Genomic DNA, 17,243 nt, shown 5'->3' with positions numbered 1-17,243 from the left:
CCTGCCATTTGCCTTTTAACAGGAATGCTCAACCTCATTCACTAACCCACTCACTCAACCCCGCTACAGACATTTCAGGGGCTGCAAGAGGCAGTCATCTTCTCAGAACCTTATAATAGTTTTTTAAAAGTTGGCAAGGTAATAATATAACCCAAGATGCTTATAATGCATTGGAACATGAGATAAAATGTCTTGTATTCACTCTACATTTTTAGAAACTGGTGTGCTGTACTAATTAAGTAGCTGCCTATGAATTCACTGCATGTTGCAGCTAGGGAAACTGAGGCTCAGCACATATCTGCCACAGCCAAGGAGAGACAAAGTGAATATTTAGAGAACTTAGGTGTTCCAGACACTTCACACACACTGACTCTTTTAACCTCCCAACAATACTCTACCTATCGTGTTCCCACATTTTACAGATAATAACGCTGAGATTCAGGGAGGTCCTCAGACTTGCCCAAGGTCACCTTGCTAGCAACTGGTGAAGTGGGGATTTGCACCGAGGGCGGTTTGCCTCCCAAACCCTCCTTGCTTCCACTATGCTCAGCTGCTTCTCTATGTCTTCTGGAGTTTTCCACAGGGGCAGGTTCAGGGCCCCCACCAACAATGAGGGTCCAAAAATACCGAAACCTTGAGAAATCAAAGCTTTAAAATGTCCTGGTTTTGTTTATGAGACCCAGATCTCTCGTTTCTACTCAGCCTTTCCCTGTCCCTACTGTCCTCCCAGAAATTGTTCTCTGAGAGACACAGGTAGATGCAGAGCGGGCCCTCACAGCTCACTTGGCCTTTCTCTCAACAGGCTCAACTGGCATATCTCTGTTCCTGTGGGACCTGTCCAGTCACCACTGACCAAAGGAAAAACTGGTTTTGTTTGTGACTTCCAGACATCAAGGTTTGTGCCATCACTTGATTCATTTTTATTTAATTTGCATTCAGTTGTGCTATAAAGTCCAGACCTGCAGAGTAGTCCTGTATGTTTAAATACACAAATGTAGCGAGGCACCCTTATAGTGTTAGAAATGCACAAAAAAGCAATCCTAGTGTTCACTACAGTTCCAGCCACTTAAGAGTTCTTGCTAGTTGTGTTGTGGCTATGATTGACACTAGTTCCAGGTAATTCAAGCTAAGTTAGAAATCTTCAGTGTGTGGCAGGCCTGAAAAAGAAAGCCTTACCTTTGCAGCTTGTGGCAATTCTCCCCAAAGCCAGAGCATTTCTAGGTTGTTCTTCTGCATGGGCCTGTCCGTGGACTTACTGACCAACTCTGAATCACTTTTTGGTGTTGACGGGCGGGACCCTGAAGGACTTAAGAAAACACAAATACATAATTTATGTGAGAAAAGAATTGTCTTTGTTCCAGATGGGGAATTTTCTGGTTCAAATAATCCAGAAAAAAAGCACTGAAGTTCTCATTCCCTTCTGAGCACAGCTTTGTGACAATCCCACCTCTGACCACCAGGGGTCCATGTAACCCCCCCCCCACCCCTCCACTTCCAGGAGAGAGACCTTCCCAGTGTGAGTAACCCTGGGCAAGCTGCTGCTGGATTCAAGGCAGACAAGATGGGAAATAGCAGCAGCTAGGAAAGAAACAGTATGAAAAAGACACAGAAAGAAAAAGAGGGTTTGTTATTGGGTCAAAGCCACTGTTTTCCACACCTCCCCATCATCGACTCTCCTGCCTACATAACTTCCACATGAAGCATCTAAACTCAGCCAGCTGCAGGGATCCTGGCCACCTCTGAGACTGTATGCTTAAAATATGCACAAACCTGCACTGGCTCTGACAGCAGGGAAATCGTTTCATGTACCAACTTTTCCATAAATAAACCTGATGTTGTAGAGGAAGCTGACATTTTATAAACTATCTTCCAGGAATCCTTCAAAGACACCACTTGCTAAGGTTCCTTCTGGGGTGACTGTCATACTGTGCCACTCTCAGGCCAGCTTCTAAGTAGTCACAACACGCTCGTACCTCTGTGCTCTGTATTTTCACTCCTAACACCTGAACAAAGTATTCCTTCTGTCCAACCAAACTAAGTGGCCAAAAGAATCAACTGGAGGTACAGGATTCCTACTGGGCACTCAACAACACCTAGGGGAAGAAAATGTCTTCTCTTTGGATTCTCGATATTCTCCTGCATCACTGCATCAAGGGGAAGAGGGCAGCATTTTTCACGAAGCAGGAAAGAGAGACCACAATTTTCTTCCACACCTTCTCTGTTCTCTAAGGAGACCTCTCACCGCTGTGCCACACCTCACTTATCAGACACATCTCAAGTCCAGCTGAAGACCAGAGCCTTGCTGTGGGCACAAGGAGAGCTCACGATGGTACATGACTTGCATCATCCAAGACATTCCCTCCTGGCTGAACGGGCCCTGACTCTCGTCAAGCCAAACTGAACATGCCTCCCCTCACTTCACACTGAGGGGCTCACAGGCCAGGCCCACTGACCTCCAATCCTTCTAATCCAGACACACTGCTACAGGGCAGCCTTCATGTGCCAGCCCACCTGTCTGTGGCAAGGAGCCTCCTGAGATACACACACACACACACACACACACACACACACACACACGCGCGCATGCACGCATGATGCACGCACTTTTCGGCCCTGCAGGAAGGATTCACCAGGAAAGGAACCCTCACTGGACCCTCCACAGGCCTGGGTAGAAGGATCATTGCCTGCTTGGCTCCTGCCTCCCTCTCCTTCTATGACTGCTATTCTCCAAAGAGGCAGCACCACAGTCACAGTCACGAGACCAATGGCAGTGAAGTGGGAAAAGGGAGTGCTATGGCCTCCAGAGAGAAGCCTAAGGACCTCACACTACGACCTAACCCCACCCTTCTGCAGAGTCCCCAGGACTTCCGGCCCTGCCCTGCTGCACCCACTGTCAGTGTGTGTTATCATTCTGCTGGTCACATAAAACTTACTCACACTTTGTTCTCTATTCCAGAAAACAATAAATTGCCTTACCCACCACCACTAAACTCAATGACACCCTTTAGAGTGGGCTTGCTCTGCAGCAGGAGTCAGCAAACTGTTTCTACCGAGGGCTCAGTGACAGTGGCTCTGTGAGTCACACGATCTCTGTCACAATTGCTCGGTTCTGCCCATTCAGCACAAAAGTAGCCCCAGCCAATGTGCAAGGGGCCTGGCTGTGCTTATAAACAGGCAGTGGCCAGACAGAGCTCAGGCTGAGGTTTGTTGACCCCTGTTCTAGAAGAATGAAAATGCTGATCTTGGTTCTCTAGAGTACCTCCCTGCCCCAGGGTCCCCAACGTTCTAGTCCTTCCATGAAAGCCACAAGCCAGAGGGATTCCACTGAGGCATTCGGGTTTGTAAGCCTGTATTCAGAATGAAGCAAGGGCTGCGTGAAGGTTGTAAGCTACAAGCCCCTCTTCTCTCCTCAAACTGCCACCAAGGAGAAATGCTGTCCCTTGGGCCATAGCAGAAAGACTGTGCCCAAATGTATGTGCCTGTCCTGCCATGGGCACTTGAGGGGAGTCAGGCCGACTGAGGCAGGACTGGGGAGAAGACATGCTGATGCTGAGTGTGATTTACCCAAAACAGATTCCAGAATGACCCACTGTCAAATACTGTACTTTTAAGAACAAGGGGTGTTCATAAAAGAAAGATTATAAGGCTGCTGACTGGCTCTAATAAATAGGGCATTTGTTAGCCTTACCATGGTTTTCGGTACTGTTGCCAGTCCTAGTTAAGCATGTCACTTGTAACCGTTCATAACTTTACCTCTTTTGAGAATGGCCTTTCTCTTGCATGGGTATCCCCTGCATGAAGGACATCCTGAGGTTTGGTTCTTTCATCAAAAAGAAAACGTTTCCAGGGAGAAATCAATCATAGCCTCATTTGCTAAGGAAATTTCTAACGTAAACCATGTGAGTCGGCAAAGTAGATCCCAGTGTTGACAACACTGAGGGAGGGCAGGCAGAAGTCTCAGACAACTACATCCAATGAAAACACAAGCCTGGGGCCTAACACCCACCCCGCACCATGTGTAAGGATGGATGCAGAAACACTGTGGGAAATGCTGAATCCACTATTCGGACAGCCTGATAGGCTACTTAAATATTTACAATAAGTAACTTGACTTATACTCAAGAGGCACCTAAAAATATCTTGTAGACTTACTGGTCAAACATTCTGAGACAAACAAAAGATCACAGCCCCCGTGTGCACATTTTATTATGCCAGTTTCCAAAGCAGTCCACAGACTCAGGCAGAATGACATGCTTAACTGTAATTTCCAGAGTCAAATCTAATAATCTACAAATGCTTTAAATGAAAGAAAGTAAGAGTCCTTTCATTTAAATTTTCATTTAAAGGAATAATACATACTATCTTCAGAAGTCAGTCGGTTAGTATGATAGATTTGTGTTAGATCAAAATTCTTACTTCATATCATCTACAGCTCTTTTCTACCTAAGTCATTTGGTTAACGGTAAAATAGATTTATAAGAGTTAGTTCAAAAGTTTTGTTATTGAATACATCCAAAATGGGGAAAAGAACTCATCTACCTTTCGGAGGCATGGAAGTGGGAGGAGTGTGAAGGGCAAGAACTGGACAGGCCGCCCTCGGCCACAACTGCAAGATGAGGGGGAGTCCTTTGGCAATCTATCGGGCTGCTGGATAGTCCACGGGATATACGTTGAAAAGAAAGAGAAGATCAGAGTCAATCAAATGACATTTCCTTCAGCTGCTCTCAGTAACGGTTTATAAGAAAATGAAAATACTTAGGCGTCTGACAGCCAAAGGGCTCTATGCCACCAACATGTCCAATTGGCATCAACATTATCCGGCCTGCCAATTGTCTCTTTCAGGAAAATATATCACTCTAATATAAAGATGTACCTAGTTTTCCTAAATTGTAATTCTACCTGACAATGGTCATATCTAGCGATTCTGGATTCAAAATGTGAAAGACAGGACGACAAACTCAGAGTCGCACTTAAAACATTTCTTTTAAACCTTAAGATTAATGGATGGCGTTTTCAAACTATTAGTGGTTCCTAAATCTTCTTCTTTTCTTTCTAAACTTTGTTTTCTCCTTGTAGGGACTATCTCCACAGACCAAAGTCAAGCACACACAGGCTCCAGAACAATCTGAGATCTGTACTGTTCTGTACAAGGAGCCACAGGCCCTGTGTGCTGAGCAGGTTGAAGTGTACCCAGTCCAAGGAGGTGAGTGGCACATGTAGAATATACAGCGGATTTTACAGACTTAATGTGAGTCAAGTACTGGTGGCTCACACCTGTAATCCTAGCTTCTTGGGAGGCTGAAATCGGGAGAACGGCTGTTTGAGGCCAGCCTAGGAAAATAATTTTCAAGACCCTAGCTCCAAAATAACCAGAGCAAAATGGACTCGTGGTGTGGCTCAAGGGACAGAATGCCTGCTTTGCCAAAGTGAAGATCTGAGTTCTGAGTTCAAACCCCAGCTCCAGCTCCATTAAAAAAAAAAAAAAAAGGCTTAGCATAAAAACAAGAATTCTAATAGGTCATCAATAATATTTTTAAATTATTACTTGTTGAAATGATATTTTGCACATACTGGCCTACCTTTAAAGGTGATTTCACCTATCTTTGTTTAGCCTTTTAAATGTGATTAACAGAAAATTTTAAAGTACATATGCAGCTAAGAATTGTACCCTACTGCACGGGCCAGCCTGTGGCAAGCAGACCTCAATGCAGGGACTCCTTCACTGGCCCCAGACTCATCCTGGAGGACACATTCACTCTCAGTCTCGGCTGGAACAGACCTGTTTTCTCCCAGCCTATTTCAGCCCCCACTGCTGACTGCTGCTGTCTTTCTAAAGACTACCCAGAGCACACTGGAGCCAGGAGGGGTGTTCTGATGAGGTTGGCTACAGGGAACCCATCACAGCCATGCCAGAGCTTCTGGAGCTCAGACACTGTTTTTTTTGTTGTTGTTCATTTTTTAGTTTTTTTTCCCCAAGGTACTGGGGTTTGAACTCAGGGCCTTGCACTTGCTAGGCAGGTACTCTACCATTTGAGCCACTCCACTAGCCCTTTTTTGTGAAGGATTTTTTAGAGATAAGGTCCTGTGAACTATTTCCCCATGCTGGCTTTGAACCACGATCCTCCTGATCAGCTAGGATTACAGGTGTAAGCCACCAGCACCCGGCTTGTGTTGGTTATTTTTGAGATAGGGTCTTGCTTTATGCCTGGGCTGGCTTGGACCGTGATCCTCCCATTTGTGTTTCGCCAAGTAGCTGGGGGTGACAGGCACATTCCACCACATGGCACTGGTTAAGATTGGGGGTTCTCAAGAACTTTATGCCCGGCTGGCCTCAAATTAATCTCCCTGATCTCCCCCTCCTGAGCATCTAGGTTTCAACCTCTAGATCCACCTCACCTGGCTTCAACCTCTCTTGAGCTCCACACCTCGGAGCATTTTAAAAAATCAATGGAGCACCCCTGGCACCCCCTCACCAGGACATTTTAGTGCTGTGGCCCTTTTGAGGTCACAAACCTCTAGGATTTGTCTGCCACTCAAGAGCCAGTCTTCACCCCAGCAGGGGTGACACCCCTTCTGAGAACACACACTTTAGGCCCCATCCTGCCCTGCCCTGGGGGAGCACTGTGAAGAAGCACACATTCTCATGGGCTTCCCTGACCGCACAGCCTCTGGGTTCTTCAGGAAGGCAACTGCACACCGTGCAGCTCTGGCTCTAAGTGACACTGGAACTCCACACAATGGCAAGGTCATTTCAGGGGAATGCTGGTTCTTGAATTCAGCAGCGTGGATCCCGCACGGGGGCAGCCCTAAGTGACCTCAGTGGCCCTGTAGCAGTGTCTTCACATTTGAACCTTACTTTAGGGCTAAGGGCTCCGCCACTGTGGTCTGCTGACCATGAGGGTCAGTAACTGAAGGAGCATTTCCCTTCAGTCCTAGCCCCAGAGAGCTAAGACGCAAATCTGTGGTCGGCATGATCTGGCTTTAATCTAATCTGGACCTCCTACTGTGTGTTAGTTTCTCCCTTTTACTTCTATTTCGCTATTATCTTAGCCATGCTTCCTGCACCTGCCTTCTAGCCCTCTGGACCATGACAGGTGAACTGTGACACATACACACCAGCAACTCACCTGGGGCTGGGGGACCACTCTCTATCCGAATTGGGGTACGATGCTGACTGGGGGTATGGTGACACAGATGGGAGGTTTTCCTTCGGAGTATCATCTTGGAGTGGCAGCGTGTCATTGCTAAGAGTTCTGGAGGAAAAAGATTAGAGTCAAAGAATGAGCAGTGACAGGATCACAATGAACTCACTCAAGCTGTCTCGCTCGATGCCGTTTCCTAACATTGCCTCTTCTACACTCAGGGACATTCCAGGCAGCAGAGGTGAGAAAACGGAAATGGAGGCCCACGGAAATGGAGGCCCACGGAAATGTGCTCACATTTATGCCTTGGCAGAATTGTAAGCTTAAAATTGTTTCGTTGAAGGGCTTGGACTTATACGTGTGTACAATGTTCGCACCATTCTAGTCCCATTGTAGCTTTGTTGGGTTTTCGTTTTGGTTTTGGGTTTAGGTTTCTTACAGTGCTGGGGATTGAACTCAGCTAGACGAGAGCTCTACCACCGGCTACACTCCTAGCCCTTTTTATTTTATTTTGAGACAGTTAAATAATAGCTAATAATAGTAACAATAACAACAATAATAATAATAATAGCTTAGTTGTCCAGGCTGGCCTGAACTCACAATTCTCCTGCCTCAGCCTTCTAAGTGCTGGGATTACAGGTGTCCACCACCATGCTCAACTTCCATTACCGCATCTTACTGTCACCTTTCACGTCTCACCTCACAAGAGCCTGAAACGTACATCAGTGCAAAACAGGACCCAGGGTGTGAAAGAACCCTTGCCATGCACAGGTGGATTTGCCCAACAAATGAATAACCATACACAGATCATGTTTTGTGTGGCAAAATAAATGACATGAACCAAATGTATCTCTTGACTACAAAGTGACTGCAAAACTACCAAGCTTCAGATGTAAGCATACACATTACAAAACGTGACTCTCCATTCCACTCCTGCAGAGGCCATCAGCCTGCACTGCTGACGCTGCCTGAAATACCTGTGGGCAAGTTTGCCACTAACAGCTGTGCCAGGAAAGTGATTACAAAAAGGCTGGCCCCCAGCTTCTACAGCCACAGCAGATCAGAGGCTGGAATCAGGAGCAGCAATGTGGCCAATCTACCTCTGTGTTCAGGCAGGAAAAAAAATATATTAAATTCTGAAGAATGAAGCAGGGAATACTTCCTGATATTCCTTATTCCTTCTCTTAGTCACAATATATGAAAGCAATTGTCAGGTGAATATGGTTGATGTACTTTCGACACAAGAAGGAATATAGTGTTTTTAAACCCATTAAAATCACCAAAAGAAGGACATTAAAGTAAAAAGGAGGAGATGAACCAATTCGGGTTATAATACATATATATATGGATATGTCACAAGGAAACTCCCTGTATCTTAAACACATAAAAATGTTTTGGTTGTTTTTTTTTCAAAAATAGAAAACAGGGAGACAAAACAGGTCCTGTCTGGGGGTTGGCACCATGGGAGGGGGGAGGATTAAGGAAAAGGTACAGGAGGATGAATACGGTGGAAATATATAGTACTATATGAAAATGAAAAAATGAGACCTGTTGAAACAATTCCAGGAATGGAGGGAGGGGGCAAAGGGAGATGAAAGGGGTAAATTCAACTACGATATATTGTAAGAACTTTGCAAATATCACAATGTACCCCCAGTACAACAATAATTTTAAAAAGACTTAAAAAAAATTTTTTAAAAAAGGAAAACAATTGTCAGAAATCACACAGAATTACAAAAGAACCTGAAACAGCAAATATCCTCTGAAATGAGTTTTTAAAACTGGTATTTTTCACCAAAACAGCAATACAGTTGGTGCTTATGTTAGCACAGCTGGTGCTGAAATAAGAACGAATAGATTCTGGGCTGGGGGTGTAGCTCAGTGACAGAGCAACTGCTTAGCGTGCAAAATGCCCTGGGTTGGGTCCCAGCACCAATAACTAAATAAACAGGCTCTGTGGAAATGATTTTGCTCATGAACTACTCATTTGCTCGATTCCTGTGCTTGGTTTACCCTGATAGTGGAAGTGTCAGCCCCAAGAGGGTGACACTGACAACTGCCATTAGAAGCTGCACAGAATCTTTACTCCACTCTAAGACTGGGTCCACCTCACTCCAAAACCCAATCTAAAATGCCCAACAGAATAAGAAATTTTAAGGGAAAAAAACAAATGAGCTTATGAAAGTCAGCTTAAAAAGTTCATCCATCCAATGCCAGCACAGAACTGCTGTCCCCCAACGCTTACCTGCTGCTATCCAGGGGCCCTGCGTCCTCGTCGGAACTCATCTCTATGGGAAACATGTCCTCGTCCTCAGACGTGTTGCTGTTGTCATCTCTTTTCAGGCTGTCCAGCTGGGACTTCCTCCTCCTCTTCCTTCTCTTCTTCACAAGTGAGCCAGTGGATGAGGTCTCACTGGGAGGCAAACCCTGGGTGGGCGTGTTGGGGTCCAGGCTCCTCATTCTATCTACTGAGTTCCTTTTCAGCTGGTTCTCCATTCTCGACATTCCTTCAGACAGGATGGGGGAGGTGGCCAGGTACATGGGGATCATCTCCTAAAGGAGAGGACAGGGTTTCCAAAGAGCCCCGTTAATTGGAACTAAAGGAGCAGGGCCATGCCAAGGTCCCTCCAGGCTTCATCAAGGAGCACAGCGCTGCTCGGGGCCACAGGGAGGGGGTTTGATGACAGGCCACAGCCCCAGCAACCTGGAGGCCTGGCCACCTCACTTGACAGAAAGTCAGAAAGCAATCAACTCATCAAGCGCTATTTTGTACACAACCTTGCATATAGAATTATAATACGCCAGGTGATTATCAGTGATCAGTGATTTCAAGTCACCAATATTCAACTTTGTCTCAAATATCCAGAGCAAAGAGGGACACCAGGGCTCTGAGCACCAACTTATGCTGCATTTCACTGTGGTGCTGGGGTAGGTGAGATAGGCAGGGGTGGGTCGGTGGTGCATGGGGAGAGAGACAGGGAGGGAAAGCGTGTGTGTGTGTGTGTGTGTGTGTGTGTGTGTGTGCGCGTGTGTGTGCGTGTGCGTGTGTGTGTGTGTGTGTTTAATATGCTCTGAAGTAAGATGATAAGAATTTGAAAAACAAAAACACCAGCTGCCAGCTGTGCCCACGTGCCTGCCTGTACCCCAGCATATCCATGGGTGTGGCTATCCCCGAGCTCTTGGAAACAAGGAAAACACACAGCCTGCTCTTTTAATGGTGGTTTGATAATGGTTCACCAGCTTTTTCAAAACAATAGCAACTATTTTATTGCTGAATGACTCATTTTTAGGAAAAACTTGGTAGTAATGATATATATATATATATATATATATATATATATGTATGTATATATATATATAGGGATAAATGGAAAGATGCTGGAAAGTTTAAATAGGTTCAGAGAACACCAAACAGTGTCTACTTCCCCAGAGACACAGCCAAGGACTAGGAGGAAAGAGAGGCCATCTCAGTGCACACCAGGACCCAAAGAGGAAGGGACACAGAGAAGTCAAACAGAGCAGGGGTCATGGGCCATGGACAGCTGGAAAGGGCAGAGGCAGAAGGAACACAGGAGGTGAGTGGAGCTGCTCAGGTGGAGGGGAGCTGCAGCCGGGTGCTATCAGTGATGCAGGACACAGGCCACTCAGCTTCTGGCGACCTCCCAGCACCCACAGCTCCCACCGGCCCACCGAGCAGGGGAACTGGGAGCACAGCCTCCACAGCATTCTGGGCCCAACCTTCCTCAGTTCTCCTGGCCTAAATGTGTCCACAGCCAGGAGCAGTAGGAGGTAAAAAGACAGAAGGTACAGGATGGGCCACTTGGATCCTGCCTGGACCACAGGGAAAGAACTGGCCTGCGATGGTTTTGTCCTGAAACTAAATTATAGACATTCATTTTCAGCTTGGGCTACATGGGGTCATTCCTTTTTATCCATGTCATCTATCCATAAAGGAAACAGATCAAGAGGCTCTCATGAGGGAATCACACATTAGATCCCTGACAAGGTGCTTTCCCAGTAAAGGAAAGAGTAGAAAAGTGTTTGTCTTAGAAGAAAACAGCAATAAATCTTCATGACAAAGGATTCTCAGATATGGCTCCTAAACTACTAGCAATGAAAGAAAAGAAAAAACAGGACAAGGGCAGGACCACACACTTACAAAAACACTTTGGTCACATATATCCCAAAATTAAAAGCTCAACAAAAATACTTGAAAAAACAAAGAGGTAAATTGAACTTTATTAAAAACTTACATGCTGGGGGCAGGGGGAAGGGAGAAGAAATGACCCAAACATTGTATGCACATATGAATAAAAGAAATTTAAAAAAAAAAAAACTTATATGCTAAGCTAAGTATGGTAGTACATGCCTGCGATCCCAGCTAATCAGGAGGCAGAGGCAGGAGGAGCACTAGCAAGCATGAGGCCTGAGTTCAATCCCCAGAGTCACCGAAAATCAAAACATACATAACCTTACATGCTGTTAAGGACACTATCAAGAAAGTGAAATGACAAGTCCCCTATCAGATATACAATTCAAAGTCTCCCATGGGAGAAAATACTTACAAGTCACATATCTGAGAAGGGACTTGTACCTAGGGTGTATAATGAATGCCTACAACTCAGTAATAAAGACAATCCAGCAAAAAATGAGCAAAGGATCTAAACAGACATTTCTCCAAATAAGATACAAAAATGGTCGCTCAGCACATGAATTGTCAGGAAAATGCAAATCCAAACCTTAAGAGATTCTACCTCACAAAGTCGGATGCAAACTAGAACTCTCACACAGTGCTGGGGGAACAGAAAATAGCACTGTCTGTCTGGCAGTCCCTCAACTGTTAAAAGTGAAGTCACCACACGATCCAACAATGCCACTCCTAGGTACGCACCCCAGAGGAATCAAAGCATACTTGTGTACAAGTATCAACAGCAGCCCTATTCACAACAACTAGAAGGTGGCAGCAACCCAACTGTCCATCACAGATGACTGGATGAAGAAAATGTGCTGCATGAGTACCATGAAATACTATTTGGTCCAAAAAAAGGAGAATGGCAGGCTGGAGGTGTGGCTCGAGTGCTAGAGTGCCTGCCTAGCCAAGATGAGGCCAAGATCAAAATCCCAGTACCACCAAAAAAAAGGGGGGGGACGGAGTACTGACATGTGACAGGACTGAATCTTGAAAACACTACACTAACTGAAAGGAGCCAGGCACCAGGCAACACACCATATGATTCCCTTCACTTGGAAGTTCAGAGCAGGGCAATCTAGAGTCACAGGTAGAGAAAGAAGGTTGTTTAGGGCTCAGAGACTTGGGCTTGGGGTAGGAGAGGATATGGTCTAACATTTCCATGGTGAATACACTATAAACCATGGATGGTAAGTTGTGTGAAGTGTCTCAACAAAACTGCTAAAAATGGAAAATATAAGGGATATAGCTAAACAAATTAGGAAATCGGTCATTTAAGATTTGACACACCAGCATCTTTTGTACACTTTGCACAATGGTTTGGGCCAATGTGATATGGGTCCCTCTGTCTCCCTAAAACAGTGGTGACTGAAGCAGGTCAGGGTGCTGTGTGTGTGGACTCGGCACGCAGGCAGCCTGTCCTGCTCAATCCCTCCTACAGGGCAACAGGCACTTTGCCCTGCTCAGCTGACAGTGTTCACAGTGCCAGGCATCAGAACGACCTCTTCACACAAATTCCTGCCCATCTCCAAAGAGCACTGCTCAAAGCTCAAAATCCGAGTCATCTTGACCGCCCGCCCTCCTCACCTGATCGTTACCAGTCTCTTGAACAAAAAATGCTTCTCCATTATCCCCCAGTTTCATGTGCAGATCCACAGACTCCCCGTTGATCTCTATGTCAACCTGGAGGAAACACATGGTTAGCAGCACAGTGAGTTACCCTCATCACCACGGGGAACCACAAGGGCTCATCCGTGTCTGTCCATATACACTGATCACGGGCATCCCCACAGCACCTGACAGCTCCAAATCTCAGCCCACTCAAGTGAAAATCCCCCTGAGCACGGATGGTTCCAGGCTCAGGGGGGGCAGCCACTGACCTTGAACTACTATAGAACCCAAAATGGAACACACACACACACACCCCGCCTCCCAAGGAGCTCCCAGACATTTCAGCTTAAAGACTAGGCTGGGTGCAGTTATAGAATCCCAGCTACTCAGAAGATGAAAATCAGAGATTGAGAGGATCATGATTCATGGCCAGCCCAGGCAAAAAGTTAGCAAGACCCCCCATCTCAACCAATAAGCACAGGCATGCCTGTGATCCTAGCTACACAGGCAGTATAGGTAGGAGAATTGCAGTTTGAGACCAGCCCTGGGGAAAAAAAATGACACTGACACTCTATCTGAAAAGTAACTAAAGCAAAAAAGTGCTCGGGGCATGGCTCAAGTGATGGAGTGCCTGCCTAGGAAGTGTGAGGCCCTGAGTTCAAACTCCAATACTGAAGAAAAAAAAAAAACCAATCCTGCAAGACGTGGTGGTACACACCTATAATCCCAGCTACTCCAAAGGTGGACGTAGGAGAATCTCGGTTCGAGGCAGCCCTGGGCAAAAGCAACAGACCCAATCTGAAAAATTAACTAAACTAAAGCAACAAGGGTGGAGGCATGGCTCAAGCTGTTGAACCTGCACAAGTTGGAGGCTGAGTTCAAAACCCTAGTACAACTTAAAAAAAAAAAAAGTGACACATCATTCCAATTCCACATTAAGTAGGGATGTGAAATGTTTTAAGATTTCCTTGAGCCGGCAGAGTGGCTCAGAGGAAGACAGCGTGGCAGACAGTCTTTTCAAAAAATGGCCACACCAGTATTTCTGGTCCTCCATGCTCTTCCAGGGCCTTGCCACCCCCAGCAATAGGGGTGTTCCTCTCCCCTTGAGTCTGGGAAAGGCTTATGACTGTCCCAACCAGTAGGGTGAAACAGAAGTGACCCCATGTGCCTTCCAGGACCAGGTCACAAGAGTACAGAGTCCACCTACTTCCCCCACCCTCTCTGAATACGCTCATCCTCATGACCAGCTGTCATGCTATAACACGGAGTGGCCACGTGGAGGTGCTATGGCTGAGCTAGGAGCATCAACACGAGCCAGAAGGGAGGGTGTTCAATGATCCCAACCTTTGGCCTCTAAGTCTTCCAGCCGAGGTCCCCAACAATAGGAAGCAGAGACAAACCATCCCTGCTAGGCTCTGTCTGAGCTCCTGGGCCACAGAACCCAGGCCTGGATAAACAGCTGGTGTAGACGACATGCTCGGGTAACTCACACAGCCATGGTAACTAGGCAATGTGAATCAGTAATTGTCAATTCAGTGACCAGCCATTTCCAATGGGGTGCTCAGGACGTGTGACAGCACAGAAATACACAGCTGCACTCTAAGGAGAGCCGGAGCACCAAGTCTTGGGGTCCCAGGTCTCACCACTTTCTCCCGGGAGCGCAGGACGCCCATCTTCCCAAAGCGAACATGAAAAGGGGAGCACTGCAGGCTCCCATTGGGCTGGCGGATGACAATAATGTCAATGCATCCAGACAGCGTGGCAGGGTTCAGCCCCTTGTACAGCTCCTTCACAGTCACAAACACCTGGCCGGCCAACTGCCCGACGTAATTCATGGTCTGAGCCTGGGAAGACAGAATGCACGCCAAGGGTTAACTGAGGAAGGCCACCCGGGTCCAATCACAAAGAACAACTCCCCATTCCAAGAACAGGTCACATGTTCTGTGCTCCCCTCTTTGACTCAGATCACCTTGTTTCTAGATAGCTCTCCACAATGCCCACTGCCACCACCCATCTCCCCACCACAAGCCGACCAGCAACCCAGCCATCTCCCCGCTGGTAGAGTCCAACACAGAGAGCCCTGACCCCACACCACCTAACTACGACTGTCACCAGGCTCTGTCTTCCCTGACATCCTGAAACTCGCTGAACTGTCCTCCCAGCTGCTGCTACCTGTCCCTCACTCTGCCACCATGCAAAGGTTTGCAAAATGAACCTTAAGACTCTTGGATAAAGAGATTATACAGATTGCCATCTCCACCATGCCAGAGTAGGTACTTAACAAACAGCAGCTGAAAAAAAATGACCGTTCTGAGTTGCGAAAGGAAATGCATGAGTTGATTTGGAAGAATATCCATCCTGGTTCTTGCCGGCCTGCTCTGTCCCCACCCCAGGAGACATGGGTACTAGGCTGCTCTTTGTCTGTCCAGTCACTCACTCATCATCCACTCAACCAACATAAAAGACATCTACACTTCAGGGCCTGGCATTGCGACTGACGATAGAAAACACACAGTTGCTGTATCCCACAGGAACTCATAGGTGTATGAAAGATGGGGAAGTAACACACAAGTAACAAAAATATAAGCCTGTTTGTTTGCCGTGTTATTTTGGGTAAATGCTAAGGGAGGTAGGACCAACAGAGGAAAGAGAAGAATCAGGAAGGGGCTGGCACTGAAGGTGGAGACTGACCGCAGAAGAGCTAGAGGTATGTGCAAAGGCCCCGGGGCCAGCACACAGCAGGGACCAAGGGGGAGCGCTACTCAGAACAGCAAGACGTTCAGGCAGACACGGAGGTGGAAACCATGCTGGACTCTGCTGAATGTGAAGCCACCAGACTCTGGAATAATAAAATGACACTTTGATTCATGATTCAAAAACAGCACCACAGGAAAAATGTAGAGAAGACAGGGAAGGAAAGAAACTGAGGGCAGCAACTGAAGACAGGAAGGTGGATGACAGCTGCTGCTACTGACACAGGGAGGTGACAGAAGAAATGAGGAAGAAAGGGACAATCCAAGAGACGTCTGGGCAACCCAGGACAGGAAGAAGCAAAGCCATCGCTGTGCTCTCCTCAGCCTCTGGATCCCTGCCACCACCTGGGGTTGACCAGTCTGCCCACCTCCTGCCTTAGTAGAGCCCAGCCTACAGTCCTACCGCCCTGTGCTGTCCTGTGCTGCCCTGTGCTGCCCTGCATCCTGACGTGCCAATCCCAGGTCTTATCTCCAGCCTCAGACCAGCCAGGCACTCACAGCTTAAGGCTTAACAGCTTAACCCTAAAGCCACCAAACACCCCCGCCTGCTCTCCCCACTCCTCACTCTGTTTCAACAGACCTGGCCATCACCTGTCCTCAGGGACTGAGTACTTCTCGAGGGTCTGTCCCCTCTCTGGGTCCCCCGCTTTTCCAGTTCTGCCTGAGCCATACTCTAGGCCAAGTGCAGACCCTCCCCTCGTCATACACTTTAGTCACACAGCTTCCAGTGCCACCTGGAAATGAAGGGTTTGCATGGTAGATATCTCTCCCCACCTCCCCTCTGTCCTGCTCCAGGCCCTGCTTCTTCAAAGCAACTACCCTCCAGAGCCCCTCCCACCCTTCCCGAGTTTATGTTAGTGATGTGTTAACATAAAGAAGGATAGGGCTGGTCTCCTCCCAGAAATGAACCAGGTGGTTCAGGGTTGGTACTCAGGGCGCCACCCCAACCCCTAGAAAGGAGACAATGGCTGGGACTGAAGTCAGTCACCAAAGACCAGTAATATCATCAACCATGCTTACACAAGGAAGACCCCATGAAAACCCTAATGGAAGGGGTCAAGAGAGCTCTGGGCTTGGTGAGCCCACAGAGGTGGTGGTGTGCCTGGACAGGGCCAGGCAGCACAGGCTCTGTGTGGCGGTCACATGCTCTGCCTGCAGAGGCAAAGAAAGAACTGCTGGTTTCACTCTAACTTAGAACAGATGGAGGCCTAAAAGCAATGAAAATACCTTCAGAGGAAAGAGCAGGGCTACCCTGCTGGCTCCATCTAAAGTGTGAATGACAGCTCCCCCCTCCACTGAGGACTCCAGCAGATCCTCCAGCACCTTCCTGGTGCACACAATCTTTGCCTTTCAAACCAGTAAGGCCAGAGCTCCTAGGGACCCCATACACACAAAAATGTCAAAACATACATCTTCTAAGGTCCAACTAACTTCATGAAAAAGTGGGGAGGGGATTCGTAACCCTGATGCTTCTTACGATGAATCACTTTATAAAAGAACTCAGCCCAGGCCAATAGTTCATGAGACCCTATCTCAAAGAAGCCCACC

General features: G+C 47.1%; 1 protein-coding gene across 8 annotated transcripts in view; it reads right to left on the bottom strand.

Annotated features, from left to right (window-relative positions):
* The window catches only part of Lpin1 (lipin 1), a 123,092-nt gene that overhangs the window by 33,953 nt on the left and 71,896 nt on the right, over positions 1-17,243 (bottom strand). For 4 of the 8 annotated variants that reach the window (XM_074049193.1, XM_074049191.1, XM_074049196.1 and 1 more), the window contains 6 exons: positions 14,586-14,786; positions 12,919-13,014; positions 9,388-9,695; positions 7,128-7,253; positions 4,540-4,647; positions 1,177-1,306 (listed from right to left, as the gene is read on the bottom strand). In XM_074049193.1, the coding sequence (XP_073905294.1) occupies positions 1,177-1,306; positions 4,540-4,647; positions 7,128-7,253; positions 9,388-9,695; positions 12,919-13,014; positions 14,586-14,786 (969 nt within the window). The other 4 variants (XM_074049195.1, XM_074049194.1, XM_074049192.1 and 1 more) reach the window with 3 other exon arrangements.

The sequence above is a fragment of the Castor canadensis genome, chromosome 12 (genome assembly GCF_047511655.1).
Source record: "Castor canadensis chromosome 12, mCasCan1.hap1v2, whole genome shotgun sequence".
Lineage (NCBI taxonomy): Eukaryota > Metazoa > Chordata > Mammalia > Rodentia > Castoridae > Castor > Castor canadensis.
The sequence above is the reverse complement of the archived record's forward strand: the minus strand, read 5'-3'. Positions and strand labels throughout refer to the sequence as shown.